Source organism: Pteropus alecto, unplaced genomic scaffold (assembly GCF_000325575.1).
Source record: "Pteropus alecto unplaced genomic scaffold, ASM32557v1 scaffold276, whole genome shotgun sequence".
Taxonomy (NCBI): domain Eukaryota; kingdom Metazoa; phylum Chordata; class Mammalia; order Chiroptera; family Pteropodidae; genus Pteropus; species Pteropus alecto.
The window spans coordinates 5,030,571-5,050,901 of record NW_006438074.1 but is presented as its reverse complement, the minus strand read 5'-3'; the positions used below and the strand labels follow the sequence as shown (position 1 = coordinate 5,050,901).

Below are 20,331 nucleotides of genomic sequence, written 5' to 3'. Positions count from 1 at the left end.
AAAAGAAAAATCTTAATGAGATTCTGACTGAAATTAAACCTGTAAATGAATCCGGAAAAAACTTATAGTGGATACAATCTGTCTTATACACAGTCACATGTGAAAAGAACCTGTAGGTTTAAGTCTTTTTGTTAGTTTTCTTCATATAAGGCCTTTCTGTACATTTATCTTGTATTTCACTACTTAACAGTAGTTAAATTTTTAATAGATTTTAATAGTTCTTCGGTTATTTGAGGTTCTCTATCTTTTCCCCCCAAAATCAAAACAGCATTAGCCTTCTTTATATGAAATATGTATGCTCTTTAGTAACTTAAACTGCAGCAAAATATATATATATATAAAAAAAAAACCCTAACAAAATAGTTAAAGTAATTAGATATAATCATATGGTTACTATAGACTTCCCTGAGTGTATAATGAGATTCCTGTATAAACTTTTACTGATTCATTAAAGGGACTCAACCTGGTTGTCAGGGCAATGAGAAAAATCAGGAGCTTCAGACCTCACTGACTGAAATCAATAAGCAGCTTTAGTCAGTCCAGAAAGTAACCAACTCCTTATTGCATCTCTTCAATCCCAGGGATGTTTAAATTTTTTTAAAGACAAACTTCTGCACAATCTCTACTGTGTACCAAAACCACCCACAATGACACTAAAATACTGACATTATAAAAAATAATTATCTGTAGTTGTACCTTTCAGGTAAAACTACTGCTGTTATTTCATTATATTATATAGGCTTTCAGACTTTTTTTTTAAATGCTGACCTAACCATGTAGGTTACATTGTCAACGTTTTGCAATCTGATATTTTCCAATTTCTTTAGAATAATTCCTAGGATAAAATTACTGATCAGATAATAAAAACATTTAAAACTTTGATACATATTGCCAAAGTGCCCTCCAGATTTGTACATAGTCCTACCAGCAATGAACTTGAGTGCCTGTTTCTACAAACACAGATCAAATTAAGGCTTATAAATCTTTTTAGTTTTGGTGATATGCTTGGGAAAAAACATTTCTTCATCTAGTAGTGAGGTTAAATACATTTTCGCACTGTTAATAGTCATTTGTATTTCTTCTTTCATCTACTTTCTGCTCATCTTTTGCTGATTTTTATAGTGTTTTTTTTTCCTTAATGAATGGATTATACTGATTATATAAATATCCCTGTAGTCGTAAACTTACTGAATATAATTTTATCTTTTCTTGCTATTTCAATTTCAGAACAATAGTTTTTAATCAAGGATATTTATGAGAATTACTAAAGAAATTTACAGAGATATAGTGTACTGAGTTCTACATCAAACACAATCAGAATCTCTTATGTCTTCTTTAAAGATGATATATATATAGTAAAGAACTCTACTATACTATATATATAGTAAAGAACTATACTATACTATATATATAGTAAAGAACCACTGACTTAAAGGCTTTATTAAACATTGGTTATTGCAATATTTTAAGACCTGATATACTTGGGACTAAGGCACTCAAAGCTATTCTTTTATATTAAATAACCTTGATTGCTATATTGGATTTTTGTGTCTGCTTTAATATTTATTCTATTTCTTGACGACTGTTTCCTTTTGTTGCCCTCTTCTTGCTTCTGTTATAAACACAGCATATAATTTTCATATTTAGACTATTTTAAGAACAATTAAGATACTGTAGTCATAAGCCAGCAAGAAAAACTACAGAAAGGAAGATAGGGTAACCCAAACCAGAAATGGTTTAATGAGAGATACAACTTGAGATCAATGACCTTATTCATGAGATCACTCAACAGTTGAGACACTGCTCAGACAGGAAATAAAAAATTTTGTGGTTAGTCCAAAAGGAATGATAGCTTTTAAGTTCTAAGAAATAAGTAGGCTTCTCATGTTGATAGAAACTGAGGTAAGAAATTCAAGTTCCAAGGAAATGAAATCTGGTTGATTTGTCAATATTGGGTTCATACTGAGGAATTCTAAAACCATAAAGACCATCTACGACAGTTTAAAATCCAGGGGAAAAAAAAATCTCAGGATCAAACTGGAAATGGCTTTCACTCATGAGGTGAGGGATCAAGATAAGATATATAGGAATAGGAAGGCTGTAAAACAGAAGAATACTACAACTGAGTCCCAAAGAAGCTGATGACCTAGTACATAATAATGAGTTCTGAGAACATAAGGACCATGCCAATGCTAGAAATATCAACAAATTTAACTGGGCTTAAGGTTCAAGTATTTTAGGTTAGCATCAAGACCAATTTAAGCTTTTTAATTATCATCTTTTAGAACTTCACTCATCTCTATTAAGTCCCATTCATTTTGTAATTAGTAAAACTGTTTTCACTGAAATTATCTTTTTTAGGAGTTATCTTCAGACTTATGTCAATCAGTGTTGCCAGACTACACTGAAATCACTTGCACTTAAGCTGTTTTACAATTAAATATCACGAACCATTACTGAAAAACTACAAATGTGTATTTATCTCAAATTACATATTAATTATCACCATTACTGAACAGTGATATAGAATTCCTTATTATATGCATATACGTTATTTATGTAATCTTTATAAAAACCTTGAGTAACTTTACGCAATTAAAAAACAAACAAACAAACAAAAAAACCCCACCAAACCCTGAGACATACATAATTCAGAACAAATCTCTACAGATGGAGAAAATGATGTCATCCACAAAAATGTCACCTGGATGAAGAATCCATCTCTTCAACTTCTAAGGCAGTGCTTTTCCTGCCACACTTAGGTAATAATAAAAGATACCTTTTTTGGCCGGTTCTAGAACTTGTGTTATGTCATTTTTCTGTTTTGGAAAAGCTGCCCTGAGATTTCTTTTTGCCTAATACAGTAGCATGTAATACACACTGACTAGTATTTAAAGGAGCTAATATGTTTTAGCTATTTTACCATGTATCTGTAGGAAGAATTTCCTTTCAACTGTATTTATGCATATTTATACATATAATACATGTTTTAATTCTTTCATACACTTTTTGTAATACTGTTGCTACTTTTATAATGTTTTTTGCATTTTATTTCTCCTATTTTACTTCTCCAAGTATTTTACTCTTTAGATATTTTCTGAATATTTTGTTTCATCTCTAACATTACAATAGTAATGGTAGGTGGTATATTAGGAAAAGTTCAGCAAAACAAACCCAAACTGTAATTTCTGTGAATGCAGAGCTATGTATCTTTTTGAGAAATGTAAAGTATTTCTGAAAGTGCTGCACTAGCCTGGGTGGCCAAGTAGGATAGCAAGATTGTTAACTATGATTTACATGGTCCTTTTCAGATAAATTCCGTATCTGTTTTCATGACCAATTTAGCTGGGAAAGTTTCCAGAAAGCATTCTTAGGCTGGAAAGCTGCTCAAAGTTCTCTCATCACTCAAGTTCAAATGTTTCCATAAAAAATGTTTAATGAATAGGCAGAACAGATTAAGTTACTAGACACTCAGAAGTTTTTTAAACTTCATTAATTATATGTAGCTTGACAAGATATGGACTAAACTATATGCAGCTGAAACAAATGAGTATTTAAGAGAAAATATGAAATATCAAATGATATAAACCCTTTGATGAAATTAGTATGTATTTACAAGCAAGTTTATTAATTTAAAGGACACTGAAAATGTTGCTCTTTCTGTCCAGTAAGTTTTAAGACCACAAAGCAACAAATACCTACAGCATTAGTTTTAAAATACTGATTATGACAAATGAGTTCTTTACTCTTTATTAGAAATTCTAAATGGAATTCTGATAAAGGGTCTTTTCTTTAAGTATGATGTCATAATAAAAATAACTGTTGGCAACATCAACTCAGGGATTCTTATTTTGACATCATTTATACTTTAGTTTCATATAAAAATTCTTAATTTCAAAGGTCAAAATATTTAGTTGTAGGTTAAAAAACCCCTTGTTCACATATAGTACATCTTTAAAAGCACTTTACAAATAGATATTATTCAAGAACTGTTAATTTTCTACATACTTAAAGAAAATGTCTCATTGTCTAATGCAGCAATTAGGTTCTATCTTATTTAAAACGAAAGCCACAAGTTCTTCAATATTCTGCGTAATTCCAGAGGGAATTTTTAAAATCCAATCAGAGGCAACTAAATCAGTCCTATCAAATATGTACCCTCTTTTGTAATAAGAAAGAAGACAAGACAAGCAATAAGGAGTACAAAATAGAGAATGGAGACTTTCTAGATACAAAAACCAGAGGCTCCCTTCCCACTCCCATATACAGAGACACAAGATACAAAAAGAAAGAACCACATGGAGAGAAAAAGAGAAAAATCACAAAGCTAGCAAAAAAGAATGACAGGGGTGCAGAACGGGAGTGAACAAAGAAGGGAGTACTGAAGTAGATTGGTACCTAGAGCAAGGCAGGATGGAGGAAAGGCAGAAATGGGGACACTGCAGGGGAGAAGGCAAAAGCAAGCATAGCAAATCTGGTTTTGGTGATAAAGTTTAGTCTGTAACAATGTCCTTTCAAGGAAGTTCTTTATATTTAGTTCATATTCCTTGTCCTACAGTTTGATCTATTTCCTCTAACCTGATAGCCAGTAGAAATTGTTTTAAGTTCTCATCACCTTCTCTAACATTTCATATAACACTTAAATTGTGATTACCTGTTTTAAAAAAGAGAACATATTTACGTAAGAGTAAGAAAAATCACTTATGTTTGGTTTTGAGATACAATTAATCAGATAAATACAAACATACATCTAAGTCCACAACCTATCCCCTCAACTCTCCCCTCTCCCCTTTGGCCCTCTTCTGAATGTCTAAAAGATCAAAGAATGAAGACTAAAAGAGGCAACAGAAAGCAATCACCAAGAGTTGCTCTATCTGAAAATTCCATCTTCAAACACCCAAGACTCTGGGAAGCCATATGGGGAAATTTTTTGGCTGTAAGGGTAAACAAAAATTACCCAAGGAAGCTGAGGAATCTCTATCTCTAGAGTTCTTTCATAGCAGTGGAGATAACCATCTACCCTGGATGAATTCTGCTTACTTTTACTCATTACTATATTTAACCTACATGAAACAGACTGTCTAGAGAGCTACTCAGCATTAAGATCTTCCATTCCATTGTTTAAATACCAATTATTTTAACCTATCCTCAGAAATTTCTAGATTTCAACCTACCTCATGACTTTTTTTATGAAGCTTTTTAAGATTTCTTTTTCCCCTAAACTTTACGGTCAAATTGAATATTGAGATGAGAAACTTAATATTATTTAGTATGAGGAAAGTATATCAGTTTCCAGTATATCTATCTGCTAAATCAAAATTAGATCTTTCATTCAGGAAGTCTTTGCTTACATAGGGTAGTCTTGTCTTTTTACTTTTTAAATTTAAAAACATAAAATTTAGAACTCTGAATTTTGGTTTTCAGCAGACTAGGTCAAAATGAATTTATTAAAACAATCAGTAGCTCATGAAAGACCCTGAGCAATGATTCCTCATTAACAAATTGGGTTACAAATTAAAAAGAAATACTAGACAAGTATATAAGCGAAGACAGTTGAGACACTTTATCTCTAAACATTAGAAGACAATGGAAATAAGCCATTGAAGTGACTTCAGAACAAACGCTTCATGATTTATCTCTGGATGAAACTGAAAGGGGTTTGGTGAGAGAAAAAAAAAGCTGCAAATTTGGAGTCGGAATACCTGACTGGATAACCTACTTAAAGTCTCTGGGCCTTTTAATAAAATGAGTGGGTTTGACTAGGATAGTATTTCTCAAACTTCTGTTGGTGATCTATTAAAAAAACACATATTTTTAAATTTCTCAAACCAGTATACACACCTACTTGAAATGAGATTTATGAATACTTATGTGCAATATAATATAGTTTAATATTTTCTATTTTATTCTTGTACTTAAAAAGTACAAAATAGCATGGCTAAAATTAAGACTTATAATAACAAGTAGAAGCAAAAATGTACAGAAATGGGAACCCCCATACATTGCGGTGAGAATGTAAAACAGTGCAGATACTGTGGAAGATATGGCAGTTCGTCAGTAAGTTAAACACAGAATTACCATGTGACCCAGCAATTCTATTCCTAATTATATATCCAAAAGAATTAAAAACAGGTGTTCAAACAAAAACTTATACATAAATTTCATAACAGTACTATTCCTAACAATACTAGCCAAAAGGTAGAAACAATCCAAATGTTCCATCAAGAGATGAATAAACAAAATGTGGTATATCCCTACAATGGACTATTATCCAGCCATAAAAGGTAATGAAAAACTGCTTCATGCTACAGTGTGGATAAACCTTTAAAACATTATGCTATGTGGAAAAAAAGCCAGTCACAAAAGGTCACATACTGTATGATTCTGTTATAAGAATGCCCTGAACAAACAAATTCACAGACAGAAGGTGGATTAGGGTTGTAAGGGGTTAGGGGGAGGGGAGAATATGAAGTGATTTCTAATGGGTATAATTTTTCTTTTTGGGTTAACAAAAGTACTCTGGAATTATACAATGCTGACTGTTGCACAATTTTGTGAATATACTAAATACTCATGAACTGTATACTTTAAAATAGTTATATCTTAATTAAACTTATTTTTAAAAATAAAATAAAAAATTACTGTTTAAGATCCACAAATTAATTTCACAGACAAGAAAATTAGATGATCTCTCTGGAGGCTTCTGGTTCTTACAAAAGTTAGATTTTAGTGAACCTACACTGTGTCACATGCTTAAAAAGTCATTTTCTCTCTTGGTCCTCAAGAAAATCCTAAAAAGTAATTCGTCTAAGGTCAACAGCAATTAAGTGAAGATAAAAAGTATTTAAACTCTACATCTGACTCCAGATACCCTGCACTAGTAAATACGCAATGATCGCATGCATTTCTGAACATATCATAACATAATGATGCAACTCTTTGCAAGAGGAAAAAAGTTAAAACGTATTATTACTTAATAGGTGGAATGGCATTGTGTCAAAGGCTGAATGGTATAGCAATTATTTTTCAGTAGAATTCGGAATATTTAACAACCAAATATTACATAGATACCCATATTCTAAAGAATTTTTAAAATCTTATTTTAGGTTAGCTCTAATTTTAGCAATCATAACAAATCAGGAAACTTTTAAATGGTGTCAACATTTTAAACATTAAACTTAGTACCAATAGTTCTAATAAGTTCACTTCTGGAAAAAAAGTCCCTTAAAGAATGGCTAATAAAGTCTGGAACTATCTATAGCAATTGAGCATAAATTTACTAGCAAGAATAATTAATTTCTCAGAAGTAGGCTGACCTCAAGGTTTATTGGCACTGGAATTTTGTCTGTTGTCTTTAAATGAATTTTATTTTAAAAGCCAATCTTAAAATTAAGTTCATCACAATTCGGCAATATTCCAGAATATCCCATGGTCAATCAAAAGTCAAATACTGTCAGAAATATAGAGAGATATTTTACTTTACAACATCAAATACAGAAGTACTCTTGATTTAATAGTTTGAATATTTTTGCCAGAGACATCTGGCAAAAAAATATGGAGACACTAATCAAGATTGAAACATGCTATCATTAATATTATAAAAATATTTTATTCATCATAGTTTTCTTGCTCTTGGTGTATCTTTTTTACTTTTTTCTTCACACTAATCTCATCTAGTGTAAATCAGAAAGCCCCTCATCACAACTTTCAGGAGTCTCCTTATTAAAACACATAACAGAATGCTTATCATGGGTGTGGGTGCACCTGTCCTAAAGTCCTTTTAAAGATGCAACTATCATATAGTCACGTATATGATAGATTGCAGTGTTTCTGAGTATATTCCCTTTAAATAGTCTGTTGACTATATTTAGCTGTCCACAACTGTGGCCTCAAATTACTTATCTGTGAATACAAAAACCAAAACAGTGAAATCTATAATCTAGAGATAACTGAAAATGATCCTATTCTCTCTCATCCCATTTTAATCTGCATTCTGTTCTTTTCTCTAGATTTCTCTCACAAAGTAGTTTGCTTTGCTTATGAAAGAGAACTAGACAATGACATTTTATTTGTAGCAAAGCAAGTTTTAATAATTCATGTCAATTTTAAGGAAAGCTTCCCTAATATATCAAAATTCTTATAATTTATAATACTAATATCAATTATTCATTTGGAATTAAGTTCCCACATCACTATTTTCTAGTTTTATTTTTTTTCCCATTTTCTAGTTTTCAATAAGGTTCTGACTGCTTTTAAACAAGAAAGTTCAGTTCATCCTTTCTAAATATTTTCTATCAATTCCCTACCTGCACTGTTATTACTATACGGTACCAAATTTATAAATACTTTCATTAAAAAGCACCCAGACAATTAAAGTATCTAACCTTTCTAATCACATTTTTAATTCTTAAAAGAATATTTTCTCTACTCACAGATAAATGATGATGTATCATTTGGAAACTGAAGTCTCCCTCTGAAAGAAATAAATCTTTTTTCTCATCCTTTCCTCATTTAAAACAAGGTTGCTGTTTCTGGCTGTGAAAAAGGCTGAGAAGTTGTCTCCCGGCATGTGTGTATTACAATACTGGCAGGGAGACACATACAACTTTAAGGGAGTACTTCCTTCATAATATGATTTGTTGGCAAATTATGACAGGGAAAAAGATGTTTGGTACAAAGCTATCAAATTTCATTTTAAAAGGAAAACTTACAACTGAGTATATCCAAAAACTGAAGCTTTGACTGACAATAACAACTTTATAACTTACACTAACTTTCCATGTTTCCTACAATCAACACATTTGTGTTACGTGTATTAACATTAAATCTATCACTTATTTCTCAACATTAAATATTCTCTTATCCAAAAAATGAATTACAGATACCTGGTACATTTCAAATTACTTTAAAATGAAATATGTAAAACAGCTTTAAGTTCAAGGATTGCAAAAAAGTATTTTTGCAAACTACAGCGGATTGCAAGTTGGAAAAATATATAGCTGTCCTTTAACCTATATTTGTTAGATAAGTTTGCCACTCGACAAAAAAACAGAAATAAGAAAAGGCAAAATATTTAAGAGAAATGGTCTCCAATTTTCCATGCTTATATATTCCCTATGTGAATCTGGCTTAAGCTATATTTGTTTCCTTATTTTGATTATGTAAATCTTACCTATTATATGAACATTTATGCCTGATATAAGTAAAGCAAATAAACAAATACATTAATCTTAAAGAAATTTAAACAGAATAACAGAAGAATCATTCAGGCTTGGGATGGATACAGTATAATGTAAACTTTTTCCAAGTCACAGAGAATATTTACAGAATATTTTAATTTAAAAAAAAATGAGGTGGTAGAAGATGAGGGCCAGTAAGAGGCAGCTGGGAATAAAATATTTTTAGTCTAACAAAACTCTCAGGAAAAAAAAGCATAAAATTCCTTCAAATAAATGTATGAAAAATATGTAATCTTCACTATGCTGTACAACTGAAATATATTATTGTATGCCAACTGTAACTGAAAAAAACTCATTGACTATACAATGTAAATATGAGAAACTGTCTATTACATTTCAATAAAGCTGTAAAAAAATATGTAATCTTTTCCCCTTCACTATAACATCTGAAGGCATTTGGCAGACATCATTATCACTGAACACGTCTTTGATTTCTTAAAACACTAGAGAAGCATGTACATTGCTCTTTCTGTCAAGAAATGTGGATCCTTGATAAATGTATTAAAAAAAAAGCAGATGATGTGAAGTAGTAGAAGCTGCTTGAGACTTAGAATATAGGCTTAGTGAGGTGCAAATAAAGGTGTTACATTCTTGGTAGCCAGAGCTCTGGTCCAGTGAGTAAAGAACAAGTTAGATGTCAGTTTCCACTTAAATCCTGCTCTGTATAGTATACCAACTGCATATCCAGACTAGGCAAATTCAAACTTGGCTCTACCACTTATTAGACTGGAGTCTTAAACAAGAGATTTAACTGAGGTTCAATTTCTTTATCTTGAAAATGGAGATTATAGAGCCCTATTAATAGGATTATTGTGGATAGTACATAGAATGGTGTTTGCTGTAGCACCTAGTACTGAGCTCAATAGACAAATGAATGGCAAAAATAACAAAAACTCTCTCCTTCCACAGAAAAGTGGAGGTTTCTCTCTTTTCACACCTATAAAAATTAACTGCCAAGAAATAAAATACTTCTACTGAGTTAGTCTAGTTTTATGGGAACATAAATTAACGTACACTCCTAATATTAGTTTAGTGATCACTCCTGTGTGTGTGCAGGACGAAAGGGCAGTGAATTCAATGATCAAATATTCTGTTTGGAAATTTACATTTGACATTAATCTCTATTATAGATTCATAATGTCTATTAGAATTCTAAAGACTCTGAGAAGTCCTATAATAAGAAGCTGTTTAACTTACATAACCCACTATACTCAAAATGTATTTGATCACAGAACTTTATTTTTGGTTTATATCTATTAAAATCTCATAGCACTAGTTTTTTGGGTTGTTTTTTTTTTCCCCCACAGAATGGAAGTGAGAATAAATAGTATAGGGAATTTTGAGCCATGTTTTATGTATATGATGTCATATAAACAGCACCATTTCTTTTTAATGACATTAAAGAAAATCAAATAGATTTTAAGCTACAGATATTACTACTATTTACAAACCTTAATGAAATCAGAAATTCAAAATCTGAAAACTGTTTTTGAATAATTTTGAGATAAAAGGTTGAGCTTCAAATAAAAGGTGAATTTCAAGGCTTTAAATGTTAGGCCGCATGTAGAAATTTTTAATTCCAAGACTACATCTAAAAATCATATTGTAGAGATTGGAACATTAATGCTTTAGCTCTACATGGTTAGCAGCAAACAATGATGGTTATAAGGCCTTTCCAAGAAAAGAAATGATCCTGGTTTGAATTCAAAATGCTGGTATTTATATTCTCTTATACCCCTCTTCCTTCCTATATACATTTATGTTAAGGAAAGAGAAATAAAAGCAAAACATTTTCTACTATTCTACTGTTTTAACTTACCTAGTATTTTCACAGCATAATGAGGACTTTCTAAGACAATGCCTTCCTCTGTATCAAATATAGGGTTATCTATTCCAGTTTTTGGAGGAATTTGGGCTAGTTTCTTAAGTCTCATAGAAGAATTAAGGTCGAGTTCTTGTTTTTTCCCTTCTTCTTCTCGCCTACGCCTCATGTCCTCCTGTTGCTGCCGAATACGCTCCAACTGTGCACTTCGCCGGACTGGCATCATTCTGGTGCCCAAATCTCCAGGGCAGTCAACAGCCATCTCTCGGTGCTTCTGGTGTTCCTCTGGTGATGCAAGACCAACATTTTTTACTTCGCTGTCTGATTCCTCAGTAACATGCCCATTCATATGGGATGTTGTCATGGTTATCTATAAAAACCTGAACCACTTTTATAAATCAATTTTTCCTATAAAGCCAATATCTTGATTCTGTAGTATAAAATCCATGTTACTTCAAAAAAAAACACAAAACTTCTTACATCATATAATAATGCTATGAAAATGTATCCATGAAGGAAATCTAAGGGGAAAGATGGGGGGGAAAAAAGTATAAGAATTACAATATAAAAAATTTTACATAGCCCATTTCTAATCTCTATACAATACAGAATATCCCATAAGTATGTATTATTATTTTGCTGTACAGGTTAAGTACTTTCCTTTCATTTTAGAGATAATGCTAAGGAAATCAAGGTGCCCTCCCCGGCCCCTGCCAAAAAAAAGGTCCCCTCCCAAGAAATGGGAGCATACTGTTATTTTATAGCTAGAGAAAAATGAAATATTGGCAAGTTTAGCAAAGTGGGAAAGTAGGAAAGTTCTGCCTACTAGTTTAGTAGAGAACAGGTTGCTTATGATATAAAGATGTTTTAATCATCTTTGTACAGTACACTCAATATAAATGATATTGAAATAACTTCCTAGTTAACCGCTAAAGAAACTGGCACATAGCATGCATGCTATGTTGGTGGCTCACTTGAGGTAAAGTTAGTATTCTCAGAACAATTAACATCAGGAATTTATAAGATGAAGAAGATACTCAATAACAAAGAAATTTTAATTAGCAGCTAAGGCATTTACAGGATAAAACTACATTAAGTGAGAAAAAGACTACGTGGGTTATCAGTCTCTATAACTGGTCACGTGAACAAAAGAATTAAGGTTAATTCTTTATGAGGATTCATTCAGAGAAAATGGTAACTGTTACCAGTCCAAAAAATCTTTAAATTATACTGTAAGTAAATAAGAATATATTATACTTGGAGACCAGAAAACTGAATATGAATTCTGGTTGTGACACTTCCTCTAGCTTTATGATTTAAGATGAGTCAGTTTCTCTCTTGTCTTAGATTCCTTTGAAAATGTATTCATAGGACTGTTCTAAGTTTTGAATGAGATAATGTATGCAAGTTTTAAGATTAAAAATATATATTTATGTTAATTTTTAGTAATAATTTGATTCTCATAGTTTAAAAATCCTTCAACATATTTTAGACAAAAAAAGGCAGATTGTTTATATATGTGAAAACCCACACATTAAATCTAATTAGTCTTCTTTTACTCAAGACTTTAAAAATATTTACAATAATAATCCTACTACCTCCTTGAGTTGAGCATCCTTTCAAAAAATAGGTTAGAGCACATGCCAACTAAGCAAAAGCTGAGTTTTCAAATAACATTCCTAATACCAGCCAATCTTCTCTCAAACAAACATCTTGTCACAGACTACTTAACACAAACCCACCTAGACTAAAAAAGCCACTAGACCAACAATCAGGGAAATGAATAGATGCAAGCTACATAAGCCACTAGAATTACATTTTGCAAGAATTTTGGGAGATTTTTCTGTCTTCTATCCAAATCTTAGCTTCTTTCTTTATTTATAACTATGTGAGCTACACATTAATATCTTATTTATCATTAGACTGCCTTCTTTTTTCATTAAAATAACAGCTATTAGAATGGTATTAGGCAATTCTTAAGTTTATATATTAATAATATGCAAAGCAAAGTCAGCTTATTTGATATTTTCATTACAAGTAAACAGAAATTTGTGTAGGAGTTACTGCAGTGCTGTGCTTAATTTTAATTGTAAAAGTCTAGGAGTGTATATATTTCCATGAATTAAAACTCTCAATTTTGTTTATCTGGAATATTTACTGAATACTAAAAATCAAATTTAATAATGAATAATGTATGTTTTACTTGAGATGATAGTCTAAAAACATTATGACTTGAAATTAAAACTGTCAGCTTAACAACTGTAAGGCTATGTCCATATTCACTATACTAGATCTTTGGGGGTGGGGGGGTGGATTATAGATCATGTAAGAGAGTCTAGGCCAGGCAATCTGGGTAAGAGTTCTCATGCTTGGATTACTATCATGCTTGTCTAGCTGGATATAGTCTTTTACCCTCAGAAAAATTTCTGCAACTTGATATTAATCTGCTTAAAATTCCATTTTGGTCATCTCCCTTGGAGTGTTCACAGTCTACTGGGAAAGACAGCAAAAAAAAAGAAAGAAAAGAAAAAAGAGAGATCATGCTTCCCCAGTTGGTTTCTCCTCCTTAGAATCTAAACTTGTTAAAGACAGGGGTAATGTCGGATATTCGTAGCCCCCAGTACTTAACACAATACATATAATATAGAAATATACATGAAATATTTGTTCATCTAAACTTAGAAATGTCATAAATTCATAGAGGATGCACAGACGATGGACTCTAAAGCTTAGTCTGTGGTAAGGAGTCGTAACAAACACTAAAAATATAAAGATGAATTTCTTTGAAAAGCATTTCAAAGAATGAAATATTAGCCAAACAGAAGAGTCTGTTCCAGGCAGAGGGAACCACATGATCAATAAAAAGGAAGAGTATGAGAGTACTACTCTTTCAAAAAAATAGACTAGAACGCAATTAAGACTGGATGGGACGATGACAGCATGTCATACGTGAGTAAGGATAAACTGGAAAGGCCAGCAGGACACCAGACTGAGAAGAGTTTAACAGCTAAAGACTGTGACCTTTATCCTCAAAGTAGTAAGAATCATTACAGGACTTAAAGCAACGGATGACATGATCACCTTCACTTTGAGAGAAATACACTCTGGAATAAGTGTAGAAGACTGACTGAGGGTGGCAATGAGACCAGTTTAAGGCAACTGTAAGAAATGGGATCCTGAACTGTGTAGACAGTGAAATGAAGAAGTTATATTAAAGAAATACACTGGTTATAGAAATACTAGAACTTGGTGTCTGTAGCATATAATAGGGCAAGAAGAGGAGAGGAAGAGGAGAAAAAGGTAGTAGTAGTAATAGTGGTAGAAGTAGAAGTAGTAATTGTTACATTTACTGAGCACTTTAAACATTTATTCATTTAACCCTCATTTAATTCTGCATAAGGTAGTCTTTTATTTACATAAAAGGAGGTAATTCTCTAGTTCAGTCATTTACCAACTTCTGAATTGTCAAAAGACCTTCTTTTCTTTGCAGAGGGAGAATACATTCAATATGCTTATTCTGTAGATGAGGAATGAGGAGTGAAGGCCCTGAAGATAGAATGGAGGAATAAGGAAGAGGCAGTATGAACCAAAAGGCAGGGAGATAAATGGAGTGGGAAAGTACAAATAGGGCTAGTTGAACTAAAGCAGTCAATGTGTGTAAGAGAACAGTGAAGTCAGCTTGTACAATAGGACAGTAGCTAGAAAGTTTGGGTCCAACTTATGAAAGGTCTTAAATGTAAGTCTTTAATTCTCAAGGCAGCAGGAAAACCATCAAACATTAGAAAAGAGCGATGATTTATACATAAATTTAATTAAGCATTTACCCCTGGCTAGGTACTAGGATTATAGAGACAGGATTTCTGCCTATTAGTCCATGTACCAAAATGTCCTACAGGCATCTAGAAATTAATATGCCTACCATTAAACTCATATTTCCCTTTAATCCCCTCATATTCTCCTTGAGCCTCTTTCTCCATTCTCAATCCTACTTAATGCCACTATTATCTACCCAGTTACCCAAGACAACAGAATATTTAAGAGAACGGGCTCCAGAATCAGACTGCCCAGACTCTAATCCTTGCCTCCTCTCCTTTTAAGTCTCAGCTCAAATATATTCTGGATTTCCATGACTCTTCAAACTAGGTAAGTGCTCCCACTGGAATCCCACAATCCCTGTCACATCTATCAAACTGGACTATAACTACTTGTCTCTGTCTGTTTGCAGACTAGAAGCCTTTGGAGGCCAGGAACCAGGCCAACTCATGTCTGGATCTGTGACATTGCCCAGCACAGGGCCAAGCAGACAGGACACTTCAGAATATGAACCCAGGCAGTGTGACTCCAGGGCCACTGTCTTTGGGTCAGCAGGTAGACGGCCAAGTCATTAAAATGGAGAATACAGAAGAAGGAGAATTAGATAGAAGAGGTGAGAAATTACATGGGTTTAGTTTGGGACACATGAATGGTCCCACAGGTAATAGTCTAATCAGCAGGATCTGTCTTACACATCTCTATGGCCCTGATATCAAGTAAGAGATAAATGCTTAATTAAGTATATGAGCAAATCACTCCTGTTTAAAATCTCTAATGGCTTTCATATTGCCTGGAAAATGGATCCAAACTCATGAGGTAAATCCAAACTTTATAACTGCATCTTTTATTACTTACCTGTACTAGCTTTCTAAGTCAGCTTTCTTGTTTGTACCTATCCGATATGTTTTTTCTTCTTGCTCAATGCCCTAAGAAATATGAACTGCTTCTCTTTTCCTCCTTTATGTTCAAGAACTATCGCAAGTCCCCATTCCTTCAAGAAGTTTTTTCCAGACCACTTCGGTTAAAAAACCATGCAATGCTCCAAAAGATAAGGCTCACAAGTTAATTCATGAGGGCCATGAAAGATTAAAAAAGTTTTTCCAAAATCAGAAACTTTATGCTGTGTCCTACGGTTTTAGCACTAAGATCATCATAATTTTTAAACAGGCAAATCATGAGTACTCTAGCTCATATAGGTAATCAATACATATCAAGAGTCCCAGTCCAAAAGAATTATATTCTCCCTCTCCAAAAAACAAACAAAAAAAAAAAAAAAAAAGAGAGAGAAAAAAGTCCTTCAACAATTCAGAAGCTGGTAAACGACTAGAGAATTATCTCTAGTTTAGTAAATATGTAAATAAAAGACCACCTTATGCAAATAATATTGTTAAATGTTGCTGACCCTAAGAGTATTCCTCTCTTCTCAATCCTCTAATTGTAAATAAATTGTTTTTAAAATGCCTCAAAAACTCACATTTCAAATCCTCATCAGAGTCCCAGATCATACCCCTCACCAATGGGAAAAAAATAAATAAATTAAAAAAAAAGAATCAATCAAAACTCTTTACATAGTCCACAAGAAAATGAATTTTCAGGTAGGCAGGCCAAAGCTGTTTCAATGCTAACTTCAAACTAGTGGGGTGGAAAGGGCTTTGTCTATGTGAACTGGCTATAGGAAAAGGGAGTAAAATGAAGCTAAATAAGCTTCGATAGTACAAATGATTAAGAATGGGAGCAGGGGGGCCAGGTAGGGGTGGACTGAAACAGCTTGAGGAATAGAGGCCGACTGAAAACTCCACACCAAGAAACAGAACCATTAGTGTGAGAGAGCTGGGAACATGACAGGTTTCCAGGAAAACAACTTCTTATATAATCAGAATTCTAATTTTTAGACAGAGGAATCTGTAAAACATATACTTCATATGCATAAACATGACTGGTCTATGCTAGTGTCCAGAACTCTAGATTTTTTTTTTCAGTACATCCTTCCTCCCCTTCTCCCACAAGTGATGTCTTTTGAGCAGCAGCTGGGAAGTCTCATTTTAAATGATCAGCATTCCTCTGACATTCTAAGAAGTTGGACTATTTGTTCCCATAGAAACAGCTTTGTCAGCTAACACAAGATTCAGGCCAAGAATAGTGAAAAGAACTTACATTATGTAAATTGGAAAGACTTTGTCTACTATCCTCTTAGTTTGTCTTCTCTGGTTTTTCAAGAACTCAGGCTAACTTTCTTACTCTGTAAAACAGAAAAGAGACAACCAAGTATGAAAGTCTACAGTGTTTTTTACAGGGAGAAAATGGGAGAGAAAGGTTAATTCAATATGATATCCAAATCTGTTTGCAGGTGGCGAGGATTTGTTAGTATGAAGTAGTAAAAATACACCCCCCCATCTCTAATGGATATCAATTAAAATCAATACAAATTACCTGAAATTAGTGTTGAGAAAGAGGTAAACATAATTGGTTTAAAAGCTTTTTAAAAAGGATAAGATCTTTTTGCAGATTATTTTTAATGCTATGTCTTGACTTCTAGGTTAAGGTTCAAATAGAAATGCAGTTTCTTTTTTCTTTCTTTGTTTTAACTACAATTTTTGGATTAATTTTAAACATTATGAATAGTTTATGATGCCAAGGAAATGAGAAGTTTAGAATCCAAAAAGAATTTGACAGATAAGAACCACAACCAATTCAGAGGGGAAAAGGTCATGTTATACTGGAGACCAAGACAGAAGAAGATCCTGTCCTAATGGAGCTTACATTCTGGCAGAGTAACAGATAATAAAAAAAACAAACACACAATAAGATGATTTCGGAGGGATATATAGAAAGAAAAAGGAAAATATAACAGACAGTGATGTTTGGAAGTGGCAACATTAGATATGATGGTTAGGGAAGCCCTATGTTAGGAGGTGATATTTGAACTGATATTTGAGACTTGAATGACCAAAAAAAAAAGATCTGAGGGAAGATCCAGAAATAAAGGGTTCTAGACCGAAGAAACAAAAAGTACATTTCTATATGGATATCACCAGGAATCTCAATTTCAATATACAGATACTTCTTGGCTTATGATGGGGTTACATACTGATAAACCCACCATAGGTTGAAAATGAATTTACTACTACACTGTAGAGAATCAGGTGTTTATCCTCATGACCACATGGCTGGCTGTGATCTGCGGCTCACTGCCACTGATGACCAACACAAGGGAGTATAATTCTGAAATATATTGTTAGCCTGGGGAAAAAATCAAAATTCAAAGTACAGTTTCTACTATGTGTATATCACTTTTGCAGCATTGTAAAGCTGAAAAATCATAAGTCGAACAATCATAAGTAGGGGACCATCTGTATCCCAAACTGACCTCATCTTCTTCCCTACTATTGTTAATTATACCACCATCTCCAAGACCTTTATCTTCCTATTAGTCCATCAGTTGCCAAGCTTTTAGAATCCACTGAATGGTAGCAGAATACACCACCCCAAATTATGCCACTAAAAGAAACTTAAGAAAATGGAAAGACAAAGCTAAAAAAAATGTGTGGGAGGAATATTTTTGCAAAATACATGCCTGCTGTAACTACTTATGACTGAAGTCAAACAATCCAATTTTTAAAAATAATGCAAGACATTTGACCACTTTACCAAACAAGATACACAAATGGCAAAAATAATCATTTGAAAAGATACTCAACGTTATTAATCATTCAGGAAATGCAAATTAAAACCACAGAGAGATAGCGGCATAAATAGAAATCCGTGGAATAGAATTGAAAGTCCAGAAATAAACCCTCGCATTTATAGGCAACTGAATTATTAAAAGAATGCCAAGACAATTACATGAAGGGGAAAAAAAACAGTGTCTTCAACAAATGGTGGTAGGACAACTAGATATCCAAATGTGAAAGAATGAGGCTAGACTCTTACCTCATATCACATACAAAAATGAACTCCATATGGATCAAAGACACAAATGTAAGAACTAAAACTATAAAACTCTTAGAAGAAAACATAGGTGTAAATCTTCATGACCTTGGATTAGGCAATGGTTTCTCAAGATAGGACATCAAAAGCACAAGCAACAACAAAAATAGATAAATTAGACATCAAAATTAAAAACTTTGTGCTTTAAAGGACACCATCAAGAAAATGAAAAGATAACCCACAGAAAACTTTTGCAAATCATATCTGATAAGGGACTTATATCTTGAACATATAACAAACTCTTACACTTCTATAATAAAAAGATGAATAGTCTGATTTAAAAATGGGAAGAGGACCTGAACACAGTTCTCCAAAAAAGATAAACAAATAGCCTTTAAAAAGCACACAAAAGGATATTCAACATTATTAGCCATCAGAGAAAAGAAAATCAAAACCAAAATGACACCTGTCAGAATGGTTTTATCAAAAGGACAAGAAATAAGTGCTGGTGAGCATGTAAAGAAAAAGGAACCCTCATGCATTGTTGGTGAGAATGCAAATTGGTACAGCCATTATGGAAAATAGTATGGAAGGTCTTCAAAAAATTAAAAATAGAACTATATCATCATCCAGCGATTCTACTTTTGGGTATTTATCCAAAGAAAACAAAAACACTAATTCAAAAAGATATGCACTCCTATGTTAACTGCATTATTTTCAAGAGTCAAGATGTACAAAACAACCTAAATATGTCTATCAATGGATGAGTGGATAAAAAAATGTGATGCCACACACACAATGGAATACTATTCTACCATTAAAAAAAAATCTTGCCATTTACAGTAACGTGGATGGACCTTGAGGGGATTATGCTAAGTGAAATAAGTCAGACATAGAAAGATAAATGCTATGCAATTTCACTTATATGTGGAATCTTAACAACAACAACAAAAAAAACAGCAAACAAACAGAACAAAACAAAACTCATAGATACAGAGAACAGATTCACAGTTGCCAGAGGATAGGAGGGTTGTGGAGAGGGCAAATGAGTGCAGGAGATAAAGAGGTACAAACTTTCAAATATAAAATGGATAAGTTATGGGGATATTATATGCAGCATGGTTACTATAATCAACAATAATATATCATAAATTTGAAAGTTCCTAAGAAAGTCAATCTTAAAAGTCTTCAACATATGCAAATTTTATAACTGTATGGGGACAGATGGTAACCAGACTTATTGTGGTGATCATTTTGAAATGTATACGAATGTCAAATCATTAAGTTGTATTCCTGAAACTAATGTAATGTTGTATGTCAATTATACCTCAAAAACAAACAGCGAGATACCACTTAACATCTACTAGGATGGCTAGATACAAATTGACACATTAAGTGCTGATGAGGATGTAGAGAAACTGGAACCCTCAAACACTGTGGTTGGGAATGTCAAATGCTACAGCCACAGTAGAAAACAGTCTGGCAATTTCTCAAAAGGCTAACCATAGAGTTATCACATATTCCAGCAAT

The 20,331-nt window shown here is 32.8% G+C and overlaps 1 protein-coding gene across 6 annotated transcripts in view; it reads right to left on the bottom strand.

Annotated features, from left to right (window-relative positions):
- The window catches only part of MPP5 (membrane palmitoylated protein 5), a 72,489-nt gene that overhangs the window by 37,649 nt on the left and 14,509 nt on the right, over nt 1-20,331 (bottom strand). For 3 of the 6 annotated variants that reach the window (XM_025049114.1, XM_006915136.3, XM_025049115.1), the window contains exons 2-3: nt 17,029-17,113; nt 11,059-11,346 (exon numbers count right to left, since the gene is read on the bottom strand). The exons of 1 other annotated variant lie outside the window; for it this stretch is intronic. In XM_025049114.1, coding sequence (XP_024904882.1) covers nt 11,059-11,323 — 265 coding nt within the window. In that variant the 5' untranslated portion in view covers nt 11,324-11,346; nt 17,029-17,113. Of the gene's footprint in view, nt 1-11,058; nt 11,583-17,028; nt 17,114-20,331 lie in introns of all 6 variants that reach the window. 2 more of the 6 variants (XM_006915135.3, XM_015591960.2) reach the window with 2 other exon arrangements.